General features: G+C 33.6%; 2 protein-coding genes and 1 pseudogene across 2 annotated transcripts; 1 reads left to right on the forward strand and 2 right to left on the reverse strand.

The window, feature by feature from the left end:
- Positions 1–2,237: 2,237 nt before the first annotated feature.
- LOC105117473 (uncharacterized) lies at positions 2,238–3,472 on the reverse strand. Its single transcript, XM_011015133.1, has 2 exons — positions 2,979–3,472; positions 2,238–2,890 (listed from the first exon to the last, which is right to left on the reverse strand). The coding sequence occupies exons 1-2, from the start codon at positions 2,983–2,985 to the stop codon at positions 2,577–2,579; spliced, it is 321 nt and encodes a 106-aa protein (XP_011013435.1). The 5' UTR covers positions 2,986–3,472; the 3' UTR covers positions 2,238–2,576.
- Positions 3,473–3,634: 162 nt separating this feature from the next.
- LOC105117472 (biotin carboxyl carrier protein of acetyl-CoA carboxylase 2, chloroplastic-like) lies at positions 3,635–6,100 on the forward strand. Its single transcript, XM_011015132.1, has 7 exons — positions 3,635–3,965; positions 4,614–4,667; positions 4,753–4,904; positions 5,013–5,325; positions 5,451–5,522; positions 5,670–5,735; positions 5,828–6,100. Exons 1-7 carry the CDS (start codon positions 3,801–3,803, stop codon positions 5,849–5,851), a joined length of 846 nt encoding a protein of 281 aa, XP_011013434.1. The 5' UTR covers positions 3,635–3,800; the 3' UTR covers positions 5,852–6,100.
- A 674-nt stretch (positions 6,101–6,774) lies between these two features.
- On the reverse strand, positions 6,775–16,320 carry LOC105117474 (nipped-B-like protein; annotated as a pseudogene).
- Between the last annotated feature and the right edge of the window lie 6,590 nt (positions 16,321–22,910).

Raw genomic sequence — 22,910 nt, forward strand, 5'->3', positions numbered from 1 at the left:
TTTTTTATGTAATTTCATTTAATTTCCATGCATTAAATACTTCAATTAACCCATTTAAACATAAATTCTATAAAATTAAAATTAATAAAATTCTCTCCTAAATACCATGTGTGGGCCAAAATTTTCAAGCATAAGAACGCATTCAATTTTCTTCAACCTTTCAGTTAACACTAAAACCATTAAATTCACATTTTAATGAATACCAATTAAATCAAAATCTTCATCAATATCATTTCTACTCATTAAACTCAATTTCTCATAATTATAAATCCTAATTATCACACATCTAATCTCATAAAAAACACAATTACTCTTATCAACAAGAATTCTCATCTTCAAATCACAATTAATCAAGAAGAATTTGTAAAAGAAACAAGATTTTTATCCACTTTTCTCTCTTCCTCCCCTTGTTGCCATGACTACCTTTCTCTCTAATCCACCTCTTTCACTTTCCCTCACTTGATTTATCTTAATTTAGTGTTTAGGAGGTTTATCTCTCACAAATTTGCAAGGTTTCCCTTTAATTTTCTTATTTTTTTCAAAGGTTTTCTAAGATCTTTTAAGCTTCTCTCTCTTTTTTTTCTCTCTCCTTCTTTTATGGCCAGCCATGAGCCATATATTTATACATAACAATTTAAAAAATTCTCATTATATCCCTCCTTTATAACCTTTTGGGTTTACTAGGTAATTTATTTCATATTCCGATATTTGTTTATATGAAACTAAGCTAGACTATTTTGAATACTACTAAATTACACTCCAATATTTGTTTTTCTGTATAACTCATTTCCATTAGGTTTTTATTCATGTTTTTATATTTTTCAGCCATTTTCTATATTTTTATTTTTTAAAAGAGCACCTAAAGCTTTTATTTCAAATTTTCCTATTCATTATCATTCTCTTAGTGTAAAAATTTAATTCACACTCATCCTAAAAATGGGATGTTCATCAACTTTCTCCCTCATTTTTCATAATCCGACATCTTTCTCTATTTCTTCTCTCTCAAACTTAAAGAATAGAATGTGAGCTAAATTAAGTTAAGGACTAAATCATTTAATTTGTAAACTAAATAAAAAAATAGTTTGACAAAATCCCAAGGCATAAAGGTATTGACACAAGTTTTTTTAAGAAAAAAAATCCTAATTTTCTCTATTTTAATTTTGATCCTTGTATTTTTAATATTTCTCAAATAATAAAATCAAACTATTTTTTTTTATGAAATCAAGCACTAATTCAATTGTAGGAAATTTTTTGAGATCAAGATAAATATATAAAATGAAATGTAGACCAAAACAAATTGTCAACCCAAATCCTAATTAACACAACATCAAAGAATCAAATTAAAAAATAAATTCAATGATAGAAGACAACAAAGAAAATAAAAAGTAATAGAGTTGATAATATTTTGTTTAAAAAATTAAAAGGGCTACCGTGTTTTCTTTGTTTAAGTTTTGGTCCTCTCATTTTCAATTTCTTACAAACAATAAAGTTAAATTATTTTTCTCTCATTTTTAATTTCTTACAAACAATAGAGTTAAATTATTTTTTGTGAAATCAAGCTCCTCCCTTATGCTGGAATATTGTTTTTGAAACCACATTAACCACATAAAAAAAAATAAAAAAATTACTAACCCCAAATCTAAATAAATACAATGAAATAGAAAATAAATTGATAATTGAGAAAAAAAAGGATAAAAAAGAAGTAAAACACCTTGTGAACTAACAATGAACCACCTCAGAGAGAGTGTCTAATCTCTTTTAGTTTTATTTTTTTATTTTTTTATTAAAGGGCTAATTATAAAAAACCTCCTCTGGTTTAGTTAATTTTTTATTTTTTCTCTATTCTTTCAGAAATTACATTTTACAGTTTATAGTTCATTTTTTTATTTTTTTATTAAAGGGCTAATTATAAAAAACCTTTTTATATTTTTATTAAAGGGCTAATTATAAAAAACCTCCTCTGGTTTAGTTAATTTTTTATTTTTTCTCTATTCTTTCAGAAATTACATTTTACAGTTTATAGTTCATAATTTCATAACATGTTACATCCTCACTCTGTCATGTAAAAAAAAAAAAAAATTCAGCCAAAAAATCAGATTATTTACAGAATTATAATTTCATAACATGTTACATCCTCACTGTCATGTAAAAAAAAAAAAAAAATCAGCCAAAAAATCAGCCAAAAAATCAGATTATTTACAGAATTACCATTATATTCTATTTAATAATAATAAAAAAACCTTGTAGTGTAAAATTATAAAACTACTTTAAAATTACAAAATTACCACTCTCTCCTTGCCGACATCTCTTACAGGCATTTTCGTCGAACAATTACACTCTACTCCTGTTTCATTTATTGTAAGAGGAACTGATAGAATATTAGAAAAGTTTCCATCTCATTGCCGGTTGCTTGACATGAAATTTCAAGTTTTCCATTGGCCATCTCATCATCACCATTGTTTTCATCGGATGCCTCCATGTGAAATCTCTGAGATTTATTCCTCCAGATGTCTCCACAACTTTCTTTATCCCGTTTGCAAGCATGAAAATGCCCGCGGTTTCAATGTCTGCAAGCACTATCCCACTGTGTGAGAAAAATACCACATGCTGAGCTTTCTCTCCAAGTGAAAAACCACCACCTGAGACCACCGAATTCTTCTTGGGCTAAACCCTAGATCACCATCAGCTTGAGTAGCACTCTTGAGCCTTCTAAGCAATTCGATCTTCAAATCCTCCTCCAAAACCCCTCTATTCAACTTAGTTTTAGTAGCAGATCTATTTCTAGCATCCCCAGAAATCTCCTCCTCATCTTCTTTATGATAGCATTGCATCACATGCTTCTTTAAGTAATCAAAATCAGCAGGACCCACATCCTTAAATTCATCCTCCTCTGCGTAGTTTCCATTACCATAGCATAGCAAGTCTTACATGTAAAAGCAATTTAATTCCAAGATTTTACAATTTAATGGCTTGCTTACCACTCATAGCTCCATCTTAGAACACCGCTTTGTTTCTTTGGATTTTGGTGTGATATTGCAGTAGTCGAGATATTCCATGGATTCTTCGTCAATGGGGTTGATTCCTCATCATCAAAGACTCGAAATTATGAGAGAGAGAAGGGAAGGGAGAGAAGGAATTCAAAGAGAGTAGCCCCCACAAACAAAATCCGTATCAGAAATCATACATTATTATTGACTCTTTATTCCGATTGGGTAGTCGTGTGCACAGCACAGTTGGAGGGAAACACTCTCTTTGTTGCCACTTCCATGTGCCGTTGGGTGGGCTATACCCAAGACCTAAGACCGTGTACGTGTGTGAATGGCTCCCTCCCTCCCTTGTAAGTATCGAAACACGTAAATTTTGTGCCCTTTTCTCGTCTTTTTGCCTTGCTCTTTAGTGCTTGGATTTATGTGATTCTTACAATTTAGTATTTTGTTTCTAATTTTGTTTACATAAATGTTTGGTTTTTATTTTATTTTATTTTAATGATGTTGCTAAAAATTATTTTAGGTGTGAGTGTCTATTTTATTCGACTAATGTGGAAAGTAAAAACCTATTTGAACAGAATAAATAAATACAAAATAAAATAAAATCAAAGACTCAATTGTGAAAATTACTCAAAACCCCTTCTTGTTTTGGTTTCTCAGATTTCCCACAGTACACACGCACACTCTCTTCGATCTCATCGCCACATTTCCCTACAAAACTCCACCCTTCATCAATCTTTCTGTCAGTAGAAGAGAAAAGTCATTAACTTTCTACATCAATCCTTGTTGGGTTTTGCTCGGAGAAGAGAGAGCATGGCTTCAATCTCTGTTCCATGCCCCAAGACTATTTTGGTTGCCGCCGGTGTTGGATCCAATGCTCAAAATTCACAACCGAAGCCCATGATCTCTTTTCCCCGAGCACCCATTTCCAACCAGAACCCTCCTCTCTCTTTGGGATCCACATTCTCTGGTTTTGAGGTCGGTTCTTCTTCCGGTGATTTGCCGCTTTCCACTATGTTTTCGAGCAAGACATGAATGGTTCTATGTTTCATCCATGTGTTTGTGTAAAAAGCTTGAATCTTTGATATTTTATATTCATATGCTGGAAAGATTATGTGGCCTCGAGGAATTTGTTTTGCGATTAATGTGTTGAATTTGTTTGCCTTTTATATGGTCTGATTGTTGGCTGTGATCATAGTGTAATAAAACAGTACTTTAGGTTGTTTTTTTTCTTTGAAAAAAAATTGAAGTTTCAGTTATAGATTCCTATCCTGTGCTTTTGATATATTAAATGAAAGCATGTAGCTTGTAAACCTTGAATCTTTTGACTTTTTATCTCGGCTACTTTGGTAATTTAAAGCAAACTGAAAAGGGGGTGTCATAGAACCAATATACCTTACATGTCAGAATTTTGGATGACTAGTATCTGATTCTATCAACGCGAATTGAGCTTTTCTCTTGCTTGACTTGTCAAGATCTTTTCTTGTGATTGAATTCTCATTGATGTGATATGACGATTGCACGAAGACTAAAGTGCAATCTGTTTAATTTGCAGGAGACTAATGTCTCCGTAGAAATTTGCTGTTATTGTTATTGAATGTTCAAGGATTCGGTTATCCTGTGCAGTGGCCTAACAGGAAGCAGCAAGCTGTTATGAAGGCACAGGCGCAGCTGAATGAGGTAAGTTGTACTCGAGAAGTTAAAATTGTATGTTTACTGGAAGTTGTATCATTATCTATTTACAAAACCTGCTCCTTAATCGAAGGTTATGGTTGAGAAATCTTCAAATTCTGTACTAGTCGGGGACTCTGAATCCAAAGCAGCATCATCCGAGGGAAAGGATGAACCCACAGAAAGTAAAATTCCTGATGTGCCATCCATTTCAGCATTTATGACCCAAGTATCAGAACTTGTCAAGTGAGTCGAAGACTTAAAATTTTGTAATATCCAAGTGTGCATATGTCACCTGTTTTGTGCTTGGCAACGCTATTTCATTGTTTGAGTTAATATAATCCTCATGAGCAGACTTGTGGATTCAAGAGATATCACAGAGCTGCAATTGAAGCAATCAGGTTGTGAACTCATAATAAGGAAAAAGGAGGCTTTGCAGCAATCAGAACCAGCAGCTCCTGTTCTTCCAATGCAACCTCCTTACCCGCATGCAATGTTTCCTGCTCCACCAGTAGCTGCTCCTGCCCCAGCCCCTGCAAGTCCCTCTTCAGCTCCTGCCTTGCCTCCCCCTGCAAAGGCAAGTTCATCGTCTCATTCACCACTGAAATGCCCCATGGCTGGAACCTTTTATCGGAGTCCAGCTCCAGGTGAACCCCCATTTGTGAAGGTAAGTCCAGCTCCAAGAGAGAATCCTTGCAAGATTTCCCAAGTGCACATGCGAAGATTCTAATTTTCTTAAAGTTCTATGACAAGATAACCTTTTTCCCATCTCTGTGTGCTTTCATTCTACAGGTGGGGGATAAAGTGCAGAAAGGTCAAGTCGTTTGCATCATTGAGGCCATGAAACTAATGAATGAAATTGAAGTATGTATCACCTCTTTTTGTCCCAAGTCTCTTTAAGCTTACTACTTTTTAGTATTCTCTCTCATTTGCTGTGCTTTTGTTCCAAGCACTGGGTGGTTGATATTTATCATTTAATTTTGCTTCTTATTCTATCTTGTGGCTTCATAGGCTGATCAATCTGGAACCATAACCGAGATCCTGGCAGAGGATGGGAAACCAGTTAGTGTGGACACGGTAATCTCTTTCTCCCTACCCCTCTCGTCCAACTTATTGTAGACTCGTATAATTCCAAACGCTCTTTTTCTTTTTTTGTTCCTTCCATGCAGCCTCTTTTTGTCATTGCGCCATGAATAAGTTGCAAGGAGCTTCAAACTTTGTAGCGGGCACTGTTTTTGGAGAAGTAACTTGAAAAGTCTTTTTATTTTTTATTTTTCTCTGTAACTTTAAAGGAATAATTGTCTCATCTTGGTTCAGGAAAGCCTCTCTTCTACACCCTTTAGTATTGTATTGGATGTGTGGACCAAGCTTAGGGTGATACAATCAATGCAAGGGTTTGAGCAGTTTTCAAACACAGTATTCAATAGTATCAGTTGGAAACCTGTGTTTTTTTTAATCTTTTTTTGAACTTGCCGTGACTTACCAGTCGTCTCTCCTTTGTGATGTTAAGTGCTAACAGGGCAATAAGTGGTAGACTTGAGTAAATCAGAATCAAACTAAAATGATAGCCTACTTTTTTATCCATGGCTGCAAAAGCTGTTGCTGTCTTCGTCTTGAAAATCTTAGGCTTCAAGAATTGGTTGAATCCTTTTTACCTGAACAGCAAGGACGCTGAGCTCCCTCGATTAAACATTTCTAAACACAAGGAGTTCCAAGTTTTTTTTAAAGCCAAAACGAAAATTCAAATGTAGTATCTAACGTCGCTGCAAGCATGCTGGGATTGCAAATTTGAGATAGATGAGCAGAACTGTTAAGAAGGAAAAAGTTCGAGATTAAAATTAATTCTGCACAGGGAAGAAAACGTCATTCCACGTACAAAGAAAGGCGTAGTGATGGATGCACCAAAATGACTTCACTTTCTACATTGCTGTTTTCAACCTTTTTAGTATTTCAGTCTCTATTTCCCACTCTTGTTTCTGTAAAGCATTATGTAACCAACGCGGGATTCTTGAATTTCACTGAAGGCAAAGAATGTAGTCGTGTCAATTGTCAAAAAATTTCAAAAGGGAGATAGATAGCTTGAAAAAGTGCTTCCCTAGCACAGTCCACGTGAAGACCGACCGTGCTTATTCCGTTTCCAAGAATTCTTTCTTTTGCTGTGATTCTATCCTACTGCTATTTCCCTCTCTCCTGCACAATAATCTACGTGTTAGCCTACCCTGTTTCATATTTACCAAACTATCGTCGGTGCCTCCCGCTGTTGTCTTTCCTGCCACTACCTTGCCTCCGACCCCCACCTACCCAATCTTCATCATCATAGTCATCTTCATCATCTCCCATCATACGTCCAAATTTCAACTTTCTTGGGGTCGGTCTTTTACGCTTGATGTTTGCTGTGTACGCTGAGTAATCAACTGTATCCTCCTTTAAGGCACCTTGAATTCCTGTGCAACAACAAACCATTTAGAGACCAAAATTCAAGCCGTGTGACCCTGTCATTGTCGTTAAAGGCACCTTTGAATTCCTGTGCAACAACAAACTTAGAGACTGAAACTCAAGCTATGTGACCATGTCATTGTTGTTCAAGTTACCTTATATCACTGAACCAAATCTTGATGCGTGAATGGCACACCGGTGCATGCTTGATTGATGTCAAAGGGAATGTTCTGCCTCGAGAGAGGCTCTCTTGGCTTTGGGGGTTCAGTTGGAGAAAAAGCCTGGCAGATATGTCATGTAAAATTAGTGATACATGATCTAGGCAGATACCTCAAGTAATGTATACAATTTTTACCTGGCACTGGGGATCATTTAGGCTATACAAAATTTTCAGGTGCCTCTTGAGCTTCAAAAGCAGCTGCAATGCAGTTGCTGCAAGGCAGTTAACCTGTATAATGACCAAGAAAGATGAATTAGAAGCACTACTGGGTATGTGAAGTTAAGGATTCTCGCCTCGTATAAAGATTTTCATCTTGTTTTTGTTCAAAGACAAAAAGCTTTCAGAGACAAATGAACAGCATAGCATTAAAAAATGGCGCGTGCTATGCCACAATCCCATAGAAGTCATAGTGGAAGTCCACTAAAAGCTCGTGTCATAACACTCCCAAACAATGGACACGTGTTGAGGGAAAAAAAATCTACAAAAAAGCAGTGAAATAAGGTCCTCTATCGATCCACTCTCGTATAAAATATGTAGATCCTCTATCCTTCTATCCCCAGAAAAAAAAAAAAAAATTAACTTCAAGGAAAATTCATGTGCTTTCAGACGTACCTGAATTTTCTCCACATCATCTTTGGAGATGCCTAAGGATTCACCAGAGCTCATATACTCCATCTTTGGATATCTTGAGGCACTAGAGTTCAGAACCGGATGATCAGCAGGCTGTTCTTGAACTGTTCCACTGAGATCAAATGATATCAAAGGACTGTAATCAGACTGACCAGCTGGCTTTGGTTGTATTGTGCCATTCAAGTCCATGTGATGGGAAATAGGCTCCGCAAATCCCCTTTGAAGGACCCCATTTTCACTAACCATTCGAGTATTTCTTTGGGACAAATGTAAGATCAACCCCTTCATATTTGCTTCAAGTGCCCCTGCTCTTACTTGAATAATTCAATTTATAGCATAAATCAAATACAGGGGTTCATCGAGTAAAGTAAATGGCAGTAAAGCAAGTATTTCTGAGCAGTACCTGTTAAAAAGAAAACAATTTTAAAATATCATACCAAACTTTAGGAAAAGAAATCTAGGATCAGCACTACAGACAACTCACAAGGAAAATAAAAAGAGGCTAGTAGTTAGTACCTTAAGACGAATGTGAGAACCAGAAGAAGAAGTTGCCTCCACTATTTTCCCAAGGTCCCTTTCCAGCATATATTCAGGCCTAGCAATAAGAACAGATCCTAATGCCAGCAAGAATTACGAAACTAGATGATTAGACATTAATATCAAAGCAGGCATCCGGGAAATTAACAAGGGAGAAGGAAAGCGTGCATACCTGCAAAGATCTGACTCTTATACCAAAATCGTCCATAAGGAGATACTTTTAAACAGACAGAGACTGCTTGTAACATCAATATTTTTGTTATTGGAGGTATTCAGCAAAGAGTTCCCATGGCGAATAAGCAATCCAAGACAGAACAAAGAACAGCCCGCTAGCTGTGATTTGCTGGTGGAGTTGGTATTAATTTATATTCCAGTTCCATATATTTCCTATGTTTTAATTATCATTTCATGAAAGGAAGAATATACACCCAAAACATGAGCTGAACTCAATAAAAACAATATTTATAACCAATGGAATACGCAACAGATATGTGCGGGGCACTGCTCTTCACATAAATGCTGCCAGAAGATTCAGTTAACTCAAGCAAGAGCTCGTCTCTGGTAAATCAATTAAATCAGAGCCACAAAGGAACTCTACTAACCAAGTTAAGCAGTAGCAGTCCGCTGTGTTTTCAGTAGTTTGAATTGCCACAGTAATTTTTGTTTTAGTCCTTCTTTTTTTTATTGCACCTAATATACCCAAATTGATAGACCCAAATTGATGATGAATTAAAGCTTATTTATTAAGGAATGATAAAATTCAAAAATAGAAGAATAAAATGAAAAACACAATAAAAAACGATGATTTTGCTAAAATTAGAGTTAAATATACACTCTAGTTCTCAAACTTTTTTATTAAAAGTTTTTAGCCTCTGACAATTTATAAAATTCATTTTTATTTTATTTTTTAGTTCCTGATTTAAGAAAAAAAAAAAGAGCAACAAGATTCTAGTTGTTGAGAAAGAAAATCTTAATTGAGACTTTAATGGGTTTTTTTAAATGAGTAAAGTTTTGACAATTTATTTTCCCTTAACTTACTTTAAATAGTGAATCTAAACTTGAGAAGAATCTTGGTTTTTGCTTGACTGTGGGTTTTAGAGATAATTTTTGGATTATTAGAGACTATAAATATGTTTTTTCAAGGAGTTGAGGGTGTTTTTAACGGTTTTTTTTTTTGTTGAAATATAGTTAAAAATGAGTTTTTTCTAGTTTGAAATAAACAAACTTGATTTTTTGGTGATCGGAGGTTGTCAGAATCTGAGTAACAGAGGAGACATATTGCCTCTATTTTTTTTTTCTGATCATAAAGAGCTGAACGATTTGTCAGCCGCCTCTTAAAAAAATAAAATAAAAAATAAGGCTCGTGCACGGGATACTCAAGAGTTCTAGATCTTCCTAACCCATTAAAATTACATTTATTTTTTTTAATTTTTTTTCTTTATTTTTTTTTTAATTCTATCACTTAAAATTTAATTAATTATTAATTGTAAAACACAATTTGTTCTAATTTGAATTTTTTTCTAATCACTTTGATATTTTATTGGTTTTTAATTTTATATTCATTTATTTTAGATAAAAAAATTGTTAAATCTAATCATATTCATAACCCAAATCATAGGTTTTACTAGTTTATTTTGGTTAAATGGAGATTAAGCTTGATAATTTTTTTTTTATAAAAATAATTTTTAATTTATTTAATTAAATATATATAAGTGTTGTTAAAAACAAAAGACACCAAGCATATAAACTGCTCAAGGCGTTGGGTGCACGCCTAAGCGCTCACCTTAATAAACTATATATATATATATATATGGGGTTAGATTATTAGAAAATAAAAAGAAAATATAAATTATATTTTTTATTTTTAAAACAAAATAAGATAATTTAAAATAATAAGCAATCAAAATAAATTAAAAAATAAATTAGTTATCATCATTATTATTCATTAATCTTCATTAATCTTTAAAAACACCTTCATCCATGCTTTAATGTTCCATGTCCTCCATTTTATGATTATAATTGACTATCTCTCTAACTATATTGCACTTGTTTAGAAAAAATTAAAGTATTACTTATACAAATATGTTGTTTTTTGAATCTCATAGTTAAAAAAAAAGTGTGGTAAGTGTTTCGGGAAGTGTTTAGAAATATGAGTCAATCCATATTTAAAAAAAATTTAAATTTTTTTACTAATAATTAAGTTTTATATATATTTTGGATTGTTTTAATACATTAATTTTAAAAATAATTTTTTTAAATAAAATAAAATTATTTTGATACATTTTTACATAAAAAATATTTTAAAAAATAACTATAATCACTTTCTTTCAAATGAACCGGAAATGCCTTTCATTATCCGTTTGTCTTCCACTTTAATAACTTTTTACCCTAATCTTTATTTTTTACAAAGGTATTCCTAAGTTGTTTCTTGTGATAAATTAAAAACAATAAACAAATAGATTAAAACATAAATAATTTTTTTTTAAAAAAATCTAAAAAAAAAGGAAAGAACTTCAAGCAGGCACTAGCCTTAGCTTCTAGCACCCACTCACAAGACGCTCGCCTAGGCTGTGTCTCATTGAAATCCAACATATGAGGCTAATAAGGGTGCTAGGGCACCTCATCTAAAGCGTCTCAGCGCTTCTTGACAACACTAGCATGCATGAATTTTTAAAATTCTACTTGAAATTTTTTTATATACAAGAACATGTTGAATATATATATATATTAACAAGAAAAAATAATTTGATCAACAGCTTGTAATAACTATAGAGCTTCTTCAAGTACAAGGCCACGACCCGAAGCCACCAGACAAATGCCAAATTCGTGTGCAGCATTATACTGCCAATACCATATGTAGCCTTACAAAAGGATTTGAACGCAATAATGCAAGACATTTTAGATATAGCATTGCTAGATGATTAAAATCCACCAGCACACAAAAAAAATATCAGTATCAGCATTATATTATAGAACTCAAATCCAATCAGATAGGCAAAGCTGTAAACCTTTCGGATTCATCCACATTTCTGCTGTTATTCTCCCATTGCTGTTTATACACGGAAGATACTCAGCTACTCTTGCACCCTTTTTTGCTACCTTCTCAAAGAACAAAGACACCTGTGATGATGAAAGACATGAGCACGATTAGAAATTTAAAATCAGAGAAAAATTAGTTTAATCCTCTACTCAAAGACCAAGGAATTTTTTTGGTTTTATAAAACATTACAGAATTGGTTGAGTATAGCCCACAAGGAGTAACAAAACAAAAATAAAAATAAGGGTTAAAGATAAAACACAGAATTTTATTTCACAGCACAACACATTAATAGATTGCACAGTAGCACATGACAAGATCTTATTTACAAACCAGTCATTGCAGCAGCAGCTATCAATTATAAAGATTATACTCTCCAGCAATTGTGCAATAGCTCGGTTATCAACCTGCGCACAAGCATAAGCTATTTAGACTACAGTGTCGTCCGTCTGAGAGCAAAGATATAACTGGAACTGTTTAGTAGCAAATTTTTCTCTCTTTCTATTATCAGTATACTGGACAAATCTCTGATGCAACTAAACAGTTTGGGGGAGCATGAAGATTTGTCCAGAGATTTGTCCAGTATACTGATAATAGAAAGAGAGAAAAATTTGCTACTAAACAATTTATGGTCAATTTTTCTCTCTGATGCAACTAAACAGTTTACTGCACCCATACATCTTCCTCTAAGATTTCAGTATTTGTGGAAATCTGAACAGAAGATGTATGTACAGAGAAGCATGAAGATTTTTGCCTCTGTAAGCTGAATTCAAAAGAAAAATTCATGAAAAGCATGTGTACTATAAGGGGAAAAAACAAAGAAAGCCATTGCATCAAAACAATGCAAAGTTACATGGAAGAAGGGTGTTCATGCAGTTTCCAAAGCGAGAAATGCTAAGCACATTCCACTCGACTCATAGATGAACAGCTACAGGTTAAAGGAAAAAAGCTATGAACAGGCACATAATCTTAGACCTACTAAATATCAATTCCGCATAAAAAGGCTATAGCCACTAAGCAATGTTCTGAGGTAGAAAATCTAGAGAGATCAGAAGCCAAAACATTTTTTGCCTGATATAGCTTGCTCTCAAAAGTCAAACTTAGAACATTGGCAACTGCAAAGCTAGGATTTTGATTATTGCCCCCAAAGAATGGCGATTCAGCAACAGTTGTACACATAAGCCTACAATTTCTCTTCAAACCATCTCTAAAATAACACAAAAATGTTCAAAACATTTTTATAGGAGCGAGAAAATGTAGATTGAGTTATATATGATTAATGATGCTAAAATATTTGAAACAAAGAACCCACCTGTAATTCAATTTTGGGGGAGACCTCATTCAGCAACAGTTGTACACATAAGCCAACAATTTCTCTTCAAACCATCTCTAAAATAACACAAAAATGTTCAAAACATTTTTATAGGAGCGAGAAAATGTAGATTGAGTTATATATGATTAATGATGCTAAAATATTTGAAACAAAGAACCCACCTGTAATTCAATTTTGGGGGAGTCATCGGAGGATTTTAAGCCGTACATGCATGCATCATGAATTCAATGTTCAAATTGACCATAAAAGATCAACCATTTGCCACAAAATAAAGCCAGTAGAGTTCAAATCACTCCCCAAATAGAATAGAAAAGATGCTAGGGAAGGTTAATAACTGACAGTTCTTCAGACTACAAGCAACCAAATCTAATACCATATGCGTGGATATAATAACCGCAACTAAACAAGCTGAGAGAAAGAAACTTCAGATAACCTGACTCTTGCCAAAATTATGCCAATAGATTGACAGACTATCATCAGAAAGAAACTTCAGATAACCTGACTCTTGAGATATGGCTGCAGAGTGACAACAAGCTGAGAGGGATCAGAAGCAGGTGCACAAAGTGTCGGATTAACAACACGAAATGCAAGCACATAAGGAAGCGTGCAGAGCTCCACTTCGTTGCTATTCATTTCTTCTACCTGCCAAACACAAATAACTTAGCATGTCCTTTGCAACTAAACAAGCAATCACATGCATCCAAAAAAAATATAGAAATACCTGCAGCATTCTTTCCAATAGCACTTGCGCATCAGCTCGCAGCGCTTGGGCACAAATGCAAGTGCCGCATGATTGATCCCAACAGCTTTAGCTGATTGAGGGAAAAAGTCAAGTGCTAGATTGCGCTTGATGACTTTGACAAGAAGCTGATCACTTGGCATCCTTCTTAACATCTCAACAATTTACTCAGTCTTCTTAGCCACCTCCAAAGGCACAGAACCGCCATCTCCAAAAAATTGTGTTCGCGATCCAGAAGGTTCCTCAAACCAAAACTCATAAAATGTTCCGCAGACATGATCCTGTACAAAAGAAAAGCATGTATCAGGGAAATAACATAGGGGAAACAAGCATTTTAATCTAAATGCGTTCTATAAAAGAAAGTAGAAAATATTCAGACTACTGTAATTTGCTCAGAACCAGATTCCTTAAAAAGAAACGAACAGCACAATATTCAAGAGTTTTTATTCGGGGGAGTATAGGTGGAAGGGAAATTGTGAGTCAATAAAGCCAGTTACACTTCAAAAGAACAAATAATATGGTCTAACCAAATTGTACATGACATAATCACAAATGGCAAAATGGAAAAGATAAACTGGTGGACAATTATTATCAGTAGCATAAGAGCCTGAAATGAATTGTGAACTCACTCCGTTTAAACTACCTGAATACTGGATTCATCATCACTGACACGGGGTATGATCTCAATACAAGCAATTGTAAATTCAGTGAAGTTAGGATTTGAAATGCACATCTCTCTGATGATTTTGATAGCTCGTTTTCTTACACTCACTCCAGTGTCTTTTTTATCCTTTCAGCAACCTTCTCAAAATACTGCAACACCACCAAAATTTTGGATAGGGAGAGGGAAGAAGCAGATGTAATAAAAAAAGAAAAGAAGAAGCAAGAATTACCATAGTTCAATTTGGCATACTTGAAGACCAACATCAGGGTGTGAAGCGATATGCCTACCAACAAGTTACAATGCTGCTTCTCTCACGGATATTGCAGAATCACAAAATCTTCCTTCAACAGCCAACCGTACACGTTTGTCACGTAATACTTCAGGATCAGCTTCTACAATAATACTAACCTGATCCCTCACCAAATAAAAAAAAAAGGCCACTTGATTACATCAACACAATCACAAAGTGTTTACTTTACATCAAAGGCTCAGCAGATCAATATATGAATCGTTCTACTTACTGCTCGTAATGCCTTGGCCCTAATTACAGGAGAATTCTCCCTCAAACTTGCCTAAAAACAAGAACTATATAAGCATCAAGATGTGTTCTGCAGATGCAGGAAAAAACAGAGAGTGAAATGCTATACTGACCAAAAGCATATGAATAATCTTATCGAACCCTCTACAAAAAGAACTATTTTGTACCAGTGCTAAAGCAATCTTCTTGACTGAATGCCTCATCAACAATGAAAATGCAGTCCAGAATCACGCACAATAAGATTTGATTTCAGTCTAGTGAGATGGTACAAGATCTTCTGTTGAGATTTTGGGTCATCCTCGTACCACAAACACAGATAAAACCTGCACAGGCATGTTCTCCAATAAAAAAATGTAAACATTTAAATGGAGGAAAGAGCACTATTGAGTACAAACCAGCGAACAAAGAGATGTGCATCATCAGCAGATACAGCATCTTGGAGGTAATTCAAAAGCATCTGTTGAACAGTTTCAGCTTTTGTTACTGTATCTGAAGCATCCAATTTCTTCCTTGATGGAGTATTATCCTTTTTCTCCTCATCCTTGCAATGTGAATCGCAGTATGATCGCAACACAAGAAGTTGATTCTTGCAGAGGCAAATCATACAGTGCCAGCTTCGATTAGGAGCTTCTTGTTCCCTCATTCTCATGCATTCAGCATGAAACAATCTGCGACAACCTGGACACATAAACAATCTTTTCTCTACTCTCCCATCTAAGCAAACACAACATGCTACTTTAGGGTAACTTTGATCAACATCCTCCCCACTACTCAATTCTCCAAAATTTGTTCCTATTACAGATAAACACATCTTGCTTTAACCTTGCTGCAATGGTACCCGGAAAATCAATGGCCATGGAACGGGCAGAAATGTCCTTGGATTTCAGCCCAGCATTCTGAAGTAGTAACACACACACAACCTGAAATAAAAGTCCCTTGGCATGAAGACACATGATGTTTTAACGAGGAAGGAAAATATGATTCATTACTACCTCACCTCCAGAAGGGGAGATGAAGCAGGGTATTCTGGTAAATTGAGAGTTGTTAGTAGATCTGTAACAAGATTCTCCATCATCACTCTCAGTTCAGATGCGTCCTGATTCTTGACAGTTGTGAAACGCTGGAGAACTCTGGTCCAGAAAAGACAGCAGGTCTCTGTACCTCCTTCATGGGATTTGATTGGATGACTAGCATCCAAAGAGATTTCTAAGATGGAATTACCACTCGATGCTTGCCTGAAAGCATCAGGAAGGTTTGCACTGCTCTGAACCAACTGAATCAGCAAAGCAGTGATCATCTGAATCCGCCTTTGCTCTTCATCAGGCAGGTGATAGGCTCTTAGTGCTCGCTTTGACAATGGTAACTTCCAGAGTAGCAACTATTTCGTCTATGATGCCTGGACGATGCTGTGCATGTCAATAGAATATCTGTACCACAATTAACAAAAATACAGGAAGAGATCTCAAAACCATATGATCCATATGCATTCAAGAATGCATGCACATACAAATGGTTGAATGAAAGTCATGGTTGCTGCCGTTTTTCCTAACAAACCAAGACCATGAGAGATGTTCTACCAACAAAAATAATTAAGCATGTGGAGCAATTACCAGAAGAATATGCACATAACATGCCAATCTTCTATATTATCTCAACAGTTCAAATGTGGTTCAAACTTTTTGAGACTGCCATATTCATAACAAACAAGAAAACGAGTTTAACAAGAATTATAACTTTAAACATACATTAGAGTTGAATGATCATGATCAAAACCAATTTATTTCTATTATTAAAAGGGAGGTTCCTGCAATGTTCAAGTTATTGCATTTTGCAAGACAAAACAAAGTAGCAGAAACATGAACCTAGGCCCTTTAGCCAAATAACAATTTTCAAGCGAAATAATTGAATGATCAGAGGTAGAATATCATACATGAAACTACAGTAATCCTTGTATATCTGCTACTGGCAATTAATTATTGTTGGACTTTATGCTAGTTTTGTTGTTTCATCTCTTTTTGCCGAGTTTCCTAGCCATATTTACACAACGACTTTGCAAATCCAAAGCTTAGTTTTGCCTCATCCTTACACTTATTTTCTCTCTATTTTCCTTGTTGTTTGCTTGTTCTCTCTCTTTTCCTCTATTTCTTTTTTCTCTTCACTCTCTCCTTTTCTTTTCTTTCTCTATATTCATTCCACTGTTTTCTGTTCTTTGTTGCTCTCTTTACTTCGGGTTGGGTGGTTTTGATGTGTCAAGATCAAGATCATTGAGCATTGTGCATGCATCTGAGCGCTTGATCCTATCCAGGCCCCGTCTTATCCTATGCTACAAAGGTGGCTATAAGAGCAAAACTTTGATCTTTGTTTTACATGTTTTTAGTGTCAGCTTTGATAGCGGTTTTGGCTGATATGAGCACTATATTTAAGGATTAAGGAAAAAAAGGAGCTGTAAGTGAGGTACGAGATCAGGGGCAATGAGAAGCGTGTTTTCTTGCTTTGGATGGTGGGTGGACCATGGGAAAGAATTGGCCAAATATACTCTCTTATGCTGGCTATAAAACCAAAGTTTCAAGGTTGAAGAAGAAAACAAGCAACACGTCGTTCTTCCTTTTGTTAATTAGGGTTTGTAATTTTAAATTAAACAACTTCGATTTGGACCATTTAAAGCAGACGACAACATTCATGTATTGGGGCAGACATAGGATTGTTTAATTGAAACAACGTCGTTACGTGAAGTCCAACCCAAACATGGAACTCTAGGACATGGCACTTTTTAAATTTTAGTCAATGGTTTTTGAAAATCTTCAATTTAGTTCTAAATTTAGCTTTATTTTTAAAAATTCTTTCAATTTCATCCTTAATCATTTTTAATTTGGTTCTTGTATTTTGATATCCTTCACTACATGGTCTGTAGTTTCTCAATTTATATAATTTATATCAAATTGACTTTTTTAAAAAAAATTCTCTTCAATTAGGTCCCTGATTGAAATCAAATGTACCTTCTATTTTCAATGCCTTGTCATTTTAGTCTTTGGACCTTTAATCTTTTTTTTTTAAATCAAATTGAGTTTAAATCTCAATTTTTTATTTAATTAAACCTCTAATTAAATTAACATGATCTTAAAAACTTTTCCATCATTTTCATTTTAGTGTTTAGCTTGCAAATTTGGTTTGTTTGAACCCTTTTCTTTATTTTTTCTTTAATTAAACTTTTAATTACAAGCCCACATTATTTTCTAACCAAAAACCTTACTTCATTGTAACCAAAAACCTTTTCCTTGAATTAAATTAAACTTTGAATTAAATTCTTACTTCATTGTAACCAAAAACCTTTTCCTTGAAAATATTTCTTTGAAAATAATTATTTTAAAAATGACAATTTTTTTTGAAAATTTAAGGGGTTAAAATTATGTTATAACAATTTTTATCCACCAACTCATTCTCAGGGCACATATGAATTGGTTTGCAAAAAACATTGACTCTCCAAGGACTAAATGGAAGGAGAGATAATTATAGGAGAGAGAAACATCATCCCAAACTATATCATCTCAACAATAACTGTTAGGAGGTTGATGAAGAAGGAATGTGAAACCTATCTTGGTTATGTATTAAAGTCAAAGAAGAAAGAAAATCAATTGGCAAATCTCCCTGTCGTAAGAGAATTTCCAAATGTATTTCCATATGAGTTACTAAGGGTATTATCAGAGAGGGAGGTGAAAGTCTTTATTAATGTACTACCTAGTATATCCCTGATAGCCTACTCTCCATATAGAATTGTATTGGCTAGATTAGTTGAGTTGAAGGGTCAGAGATTTATATGTCAAAGTAATTTACCCTGTGGAGTCACTGGTGCTATTTTTGAAGAAATTGCAGGAATTACAAGATAAGGGATTTATATGTCAAAGTAATTTACCTTGTGGAGTCACTGGTGCTATTTTTGAAGAAAAAAGATGGAACCCTTGGGCTCTGCATAGATTATAGACAGTTGAATAGGGTAACAATGAAAAATAAATATCCACTTCTATGGATAGCTGATATGTTTGATTAAATCAAGAGAGTTAGGGTGTAAAAATCTTAAAATTATATTATCAAAGTAATAGTTATTACATCAGCATCACCTTTTAAAATCGGAAACATTCAAGATTTTTTATATATAAATCTAATTTCTTACAGAAAAGAAAATTCACCAGAGTTTTATTTTTTATATCAAATTAAGTTTAAACATTTGATTTTTTTTTTCAATCAAGCCCGTGATTGAATTAACATAGCCTTAAAATGTTTTCCACCATTTTCATTTTGGTGTTTAGCTTGTAAATTTAGTTTGTTTGAACCTTTTTCTATATATTTTTTTAATTAAACTTTTAATTACAAGCTCATGTTATTTTCTAACCATCCATGAATTAAATTCTTATTTGATTGTAACCCAAAAACTTTTTCCTTGAAAATAATTTTTTAAAAAAGACATTTTTTTTTGAAAATTTATGGGGTAAAAATTGTGTTAAGACAATTTTTATCCACTAACTCATCCACAGGGCACATATAAATTGGTTTGCAAAAAATATGATTATCCAAGAACCAAATGGCGGGAGAGTGATAATTATAGGGGAGAGAAACATTATCCTAAATTATATCATCTCAAAAATAACTATAAGGAGGTCAATGAATAAGGGATGTGAAGCCTATTTTGTTTATGTATTAGAGTTGAGGAAGGAAGAAAACCAATTGGAAAATCTTCTTATAGTTAGAGAATTTCCAAATATATTTCAACATGAGTTACCAGGGGTACCGCCAAAGATGGAGGTGAAAGTCTTTATCGATGTATTGACTGGTACATCCCTAATAGCCTTGTCTCCATATAGAATTGTGCCGACTGGATTAGTTGAGTTGAAGATTCAACTGTAAAAATTACCAGATAAGGGATTTATACGTAAGTAATTCACCTTGTGGAGGAGCCCCAATGCTGTTTTTGAAGAAGGATGGAATCCTTGGGCTCTGCATAAATTATAGATAGTTGAATAGGATAACAATGAAAAATAAATAACCGCTTTCATAGATAGATAACTTGTTTGATCAACTTAAAAGAGTTAGGGTATTTTCAAAAATAGACTTGAGATCTAGGTACTATCAATTATGAATTAAGGGACTGGATGTGGCTAAGATCATATTTAGAACCCGTCATGGGCATTACAAGTTTTTAATAATGTCATTTGGGTTAACAAATGCACCTGCAATGTCCATAGACTTAATGAATCGAGTTTTTTTTAATCCTATTTGGTTAAGTTTGTAGTAATGTTCATAGATGATATCTTAGTCTATCCTAGCTCATACACGAAACTTGAACAACATTTGAGATAAGTATTAATGACCTTGAAGCATCAACTATATATTAAGCTGAGTAAATGTAGGTTTTAGTTGAAAGAAGTTTTTCTAAGGCATGTCATATTGGTGAAAGGAATATTTATAGATCTCAGAAACGTTGAGGCAATGTTGGAATGGGAAAAAATTAGGAAATAAATTCATAGCTTCGTTGGGTTAGCGAGGTATTATAGAATTATAAAGGATTTATATAAGGATTCTCTACTATAGCTATATCAATGACCCAATTCCCTCAGAAGGAGATGAAATGGGAATGAACCAAAGAGTGCGAAGAGAGCTTTCAAGAGTTAATGAGAATGCTTACAATTACACCAATGTTAACAATCCCTTTGGGAACTAAAGGATTAATGGTTTACAATGACGCATCAAAGAAGGGTTTAGGTTGTGTACAACAATATGGTAGGTTGATTGCTTATGCCTCAAGAGAACTAAAAACGCATGAGATCAATTTGGTTTAAGGGTTTGGAGGCACTACTTATATTGGTCTCGAGTCTAAATATTTACAGATTATAAGAGTTTGAGGCATTTAATGACTCATAAGAAAGTGAACATACAATAGAGATGCTATGTGGAATTGATAAAAGATTATGACTATGTAATTAATTATTATCTAAGGAGAGAAAATTTTGTCATAGATGCTCTTAGTTGAAAAATAAGGTAGATGATATCCCATGAGATAATAGTGATGAAAGAGAATTATTGGAGTTAAGAAAGATTGATGCCAAAATGGAAACTGTTCCTAGCAAATCCTTATCTCAATTAAAACTAAGATCGTTGCTCTGGGACAGACTATTAAAAGCTTAACAAAAAGATGTTGAAATAGGTTAGATAAGGGACAAAGTAAAGTTAGAGGTTGAGACTTATTTCTAGATTTTAGAAGATGGAATAATAGCTTGTGAGAGGTGATTAGTACTTAAAAGTATATTTTTATCAAGGTTTTATATCATCATTTTACACTTAAAGTATCAATAACTCCTTAACTAAAATATTTTTTTATAATAACATATCTAATAATATAAGATACCTTTAATTTGTGGTAAATGTTCATTTTAAATACAGGCCTATCACATAAATGAAAGGATTGATTGATGAATTTATGAACTAAAATTGAAAGGACAAAGAGATGGCCAAACTTAGAAAAGAGATGTTGGTGTAGTCCAAACCAGAACATTGTTCGGTAATTGGGTCATAGCTGGAGTTGTAGATTTCAAATTTAGGTCTACTTTATATGGATGGAAAGATAAGACATATGCCTACAACTTTTATATGGAGCCAAGATTTAAAAAGGTTATTTTCAAGTCTAAATTATAGCAACAACAAAAAAGTTTGAATTTATCCTCCACCCCATGCATTGTTTAGTGTTTGGCCCATATCTAGAGTTCTAGAAGTTCAAATGACCTCTATTTTTTTTTTCTTAAAAGCTGAGATAATTTTCTACAACTTTCATGTTTTCAAGTGGTACCAATTCTGATGTTATTAATGATGTTTTGGGCAGACAAAGGAAGATAAAGATTATCACCAAGTCAAGAGTTGACCACCCACTCATCAATTAGTCATTAAATCAATAGTTCCTAATTTTGGCCTATAAAAGGAGACATTTGTCATGCATTTAGGCATCTTGGTTTCAAAATCAAGAATATCCTCTTACTTTCTCTCTTTGTATTTTTTTGTATTGCTTATATTTTGCTTTCATTAATATCAAGTTTATGCCTTTCATTTACATTACTTAGTTAGCTTTTATCTTATTTATGTTCTTATTTTGTTTATTTTTTTTATTATGTTTAGCTAAGTTTATTATGTCAAGGTGAAAAGGTTACACTAATGGTGTAAGAATAAGTATAATGTAAACTCAATATTGACTTTAATGTTTGATATTCATATGTTTTGTATTTATTATCTTGTTCACTCTTTAATACTTAGCTTCTTAAATGACTAATCTAGATTTATGTTGTACAACACTTAGTACAACAAATGTTTGACACTCTCATAACCCACACTGTATGGTATAACTGATACTTGAGCTATGAAAGGAACTTGATTTGTTGTTAATGACACAAAGAAAAGATTGATGTCTTCTCCCAAGTGTAGGAGTGTTGAAGTAATAAATAACCCGGCAAAACCGGGATCGAACCACTGAGAGGTTAATTGTATAAATTATAAACAACAACAATAACAATAATATCAATAATAATATTATTATAAATAATAACAATAATAGTAGTAGTAGTAGTAGTAGTAGTAGTCGTAGTAGTAGTAATACTACTACTACTAATAATAATAATAAAGAAAAAGAAGAAGAAGAAGAAGAAGAAGAGAACTTTAAGATGAAATATTAATGTAAGGATTAAACAGTGATAATAACAAATATCAAGGTTAGAGGTTCCACTAATGGTATGTCAAACAAGTATAGTATAAACTCTTATTATTCAATTGGAAACCACACATAAAGGAGGTTTCAATCAAATTATAGATTATTAACATGATTACATTAGTCATTTTATGAAAGGATTGATTGATGACTTTAAGAACTTAAATTGCAAGGGCAAAAAGATGACCAAAATTATAAACGAGATGTCGGTGCAATTCAAACCGGAACACTGTTCGGTAATTGGGTCATATCTGGAGCTATAGATCTCATATTTAGGTCCACTTTATATGGATGGAAAGGTAAGACATATGCCTACAACTTTCATATGGAGCCCAAGATCTAAAAAGGCCATTTTCAAGTCCAAATTATTGCAACAA

This window comes from Populus euphratica, unplaced genomic scaffold (genome assembly GCF_000495115.2).
Source record: "Populus euphratica unplaced genomic scaffold, PopEup_1.0 scaffold1361.1, whole genome shotgun sequence".
Taxonomy (NCBI): domain Eukaryota; kingdom Viridiplantae; phylum Streptophyta; class Magnoliopsida; order Malpighiales; family Salicaceae; genus Populus; species Populus euphratica.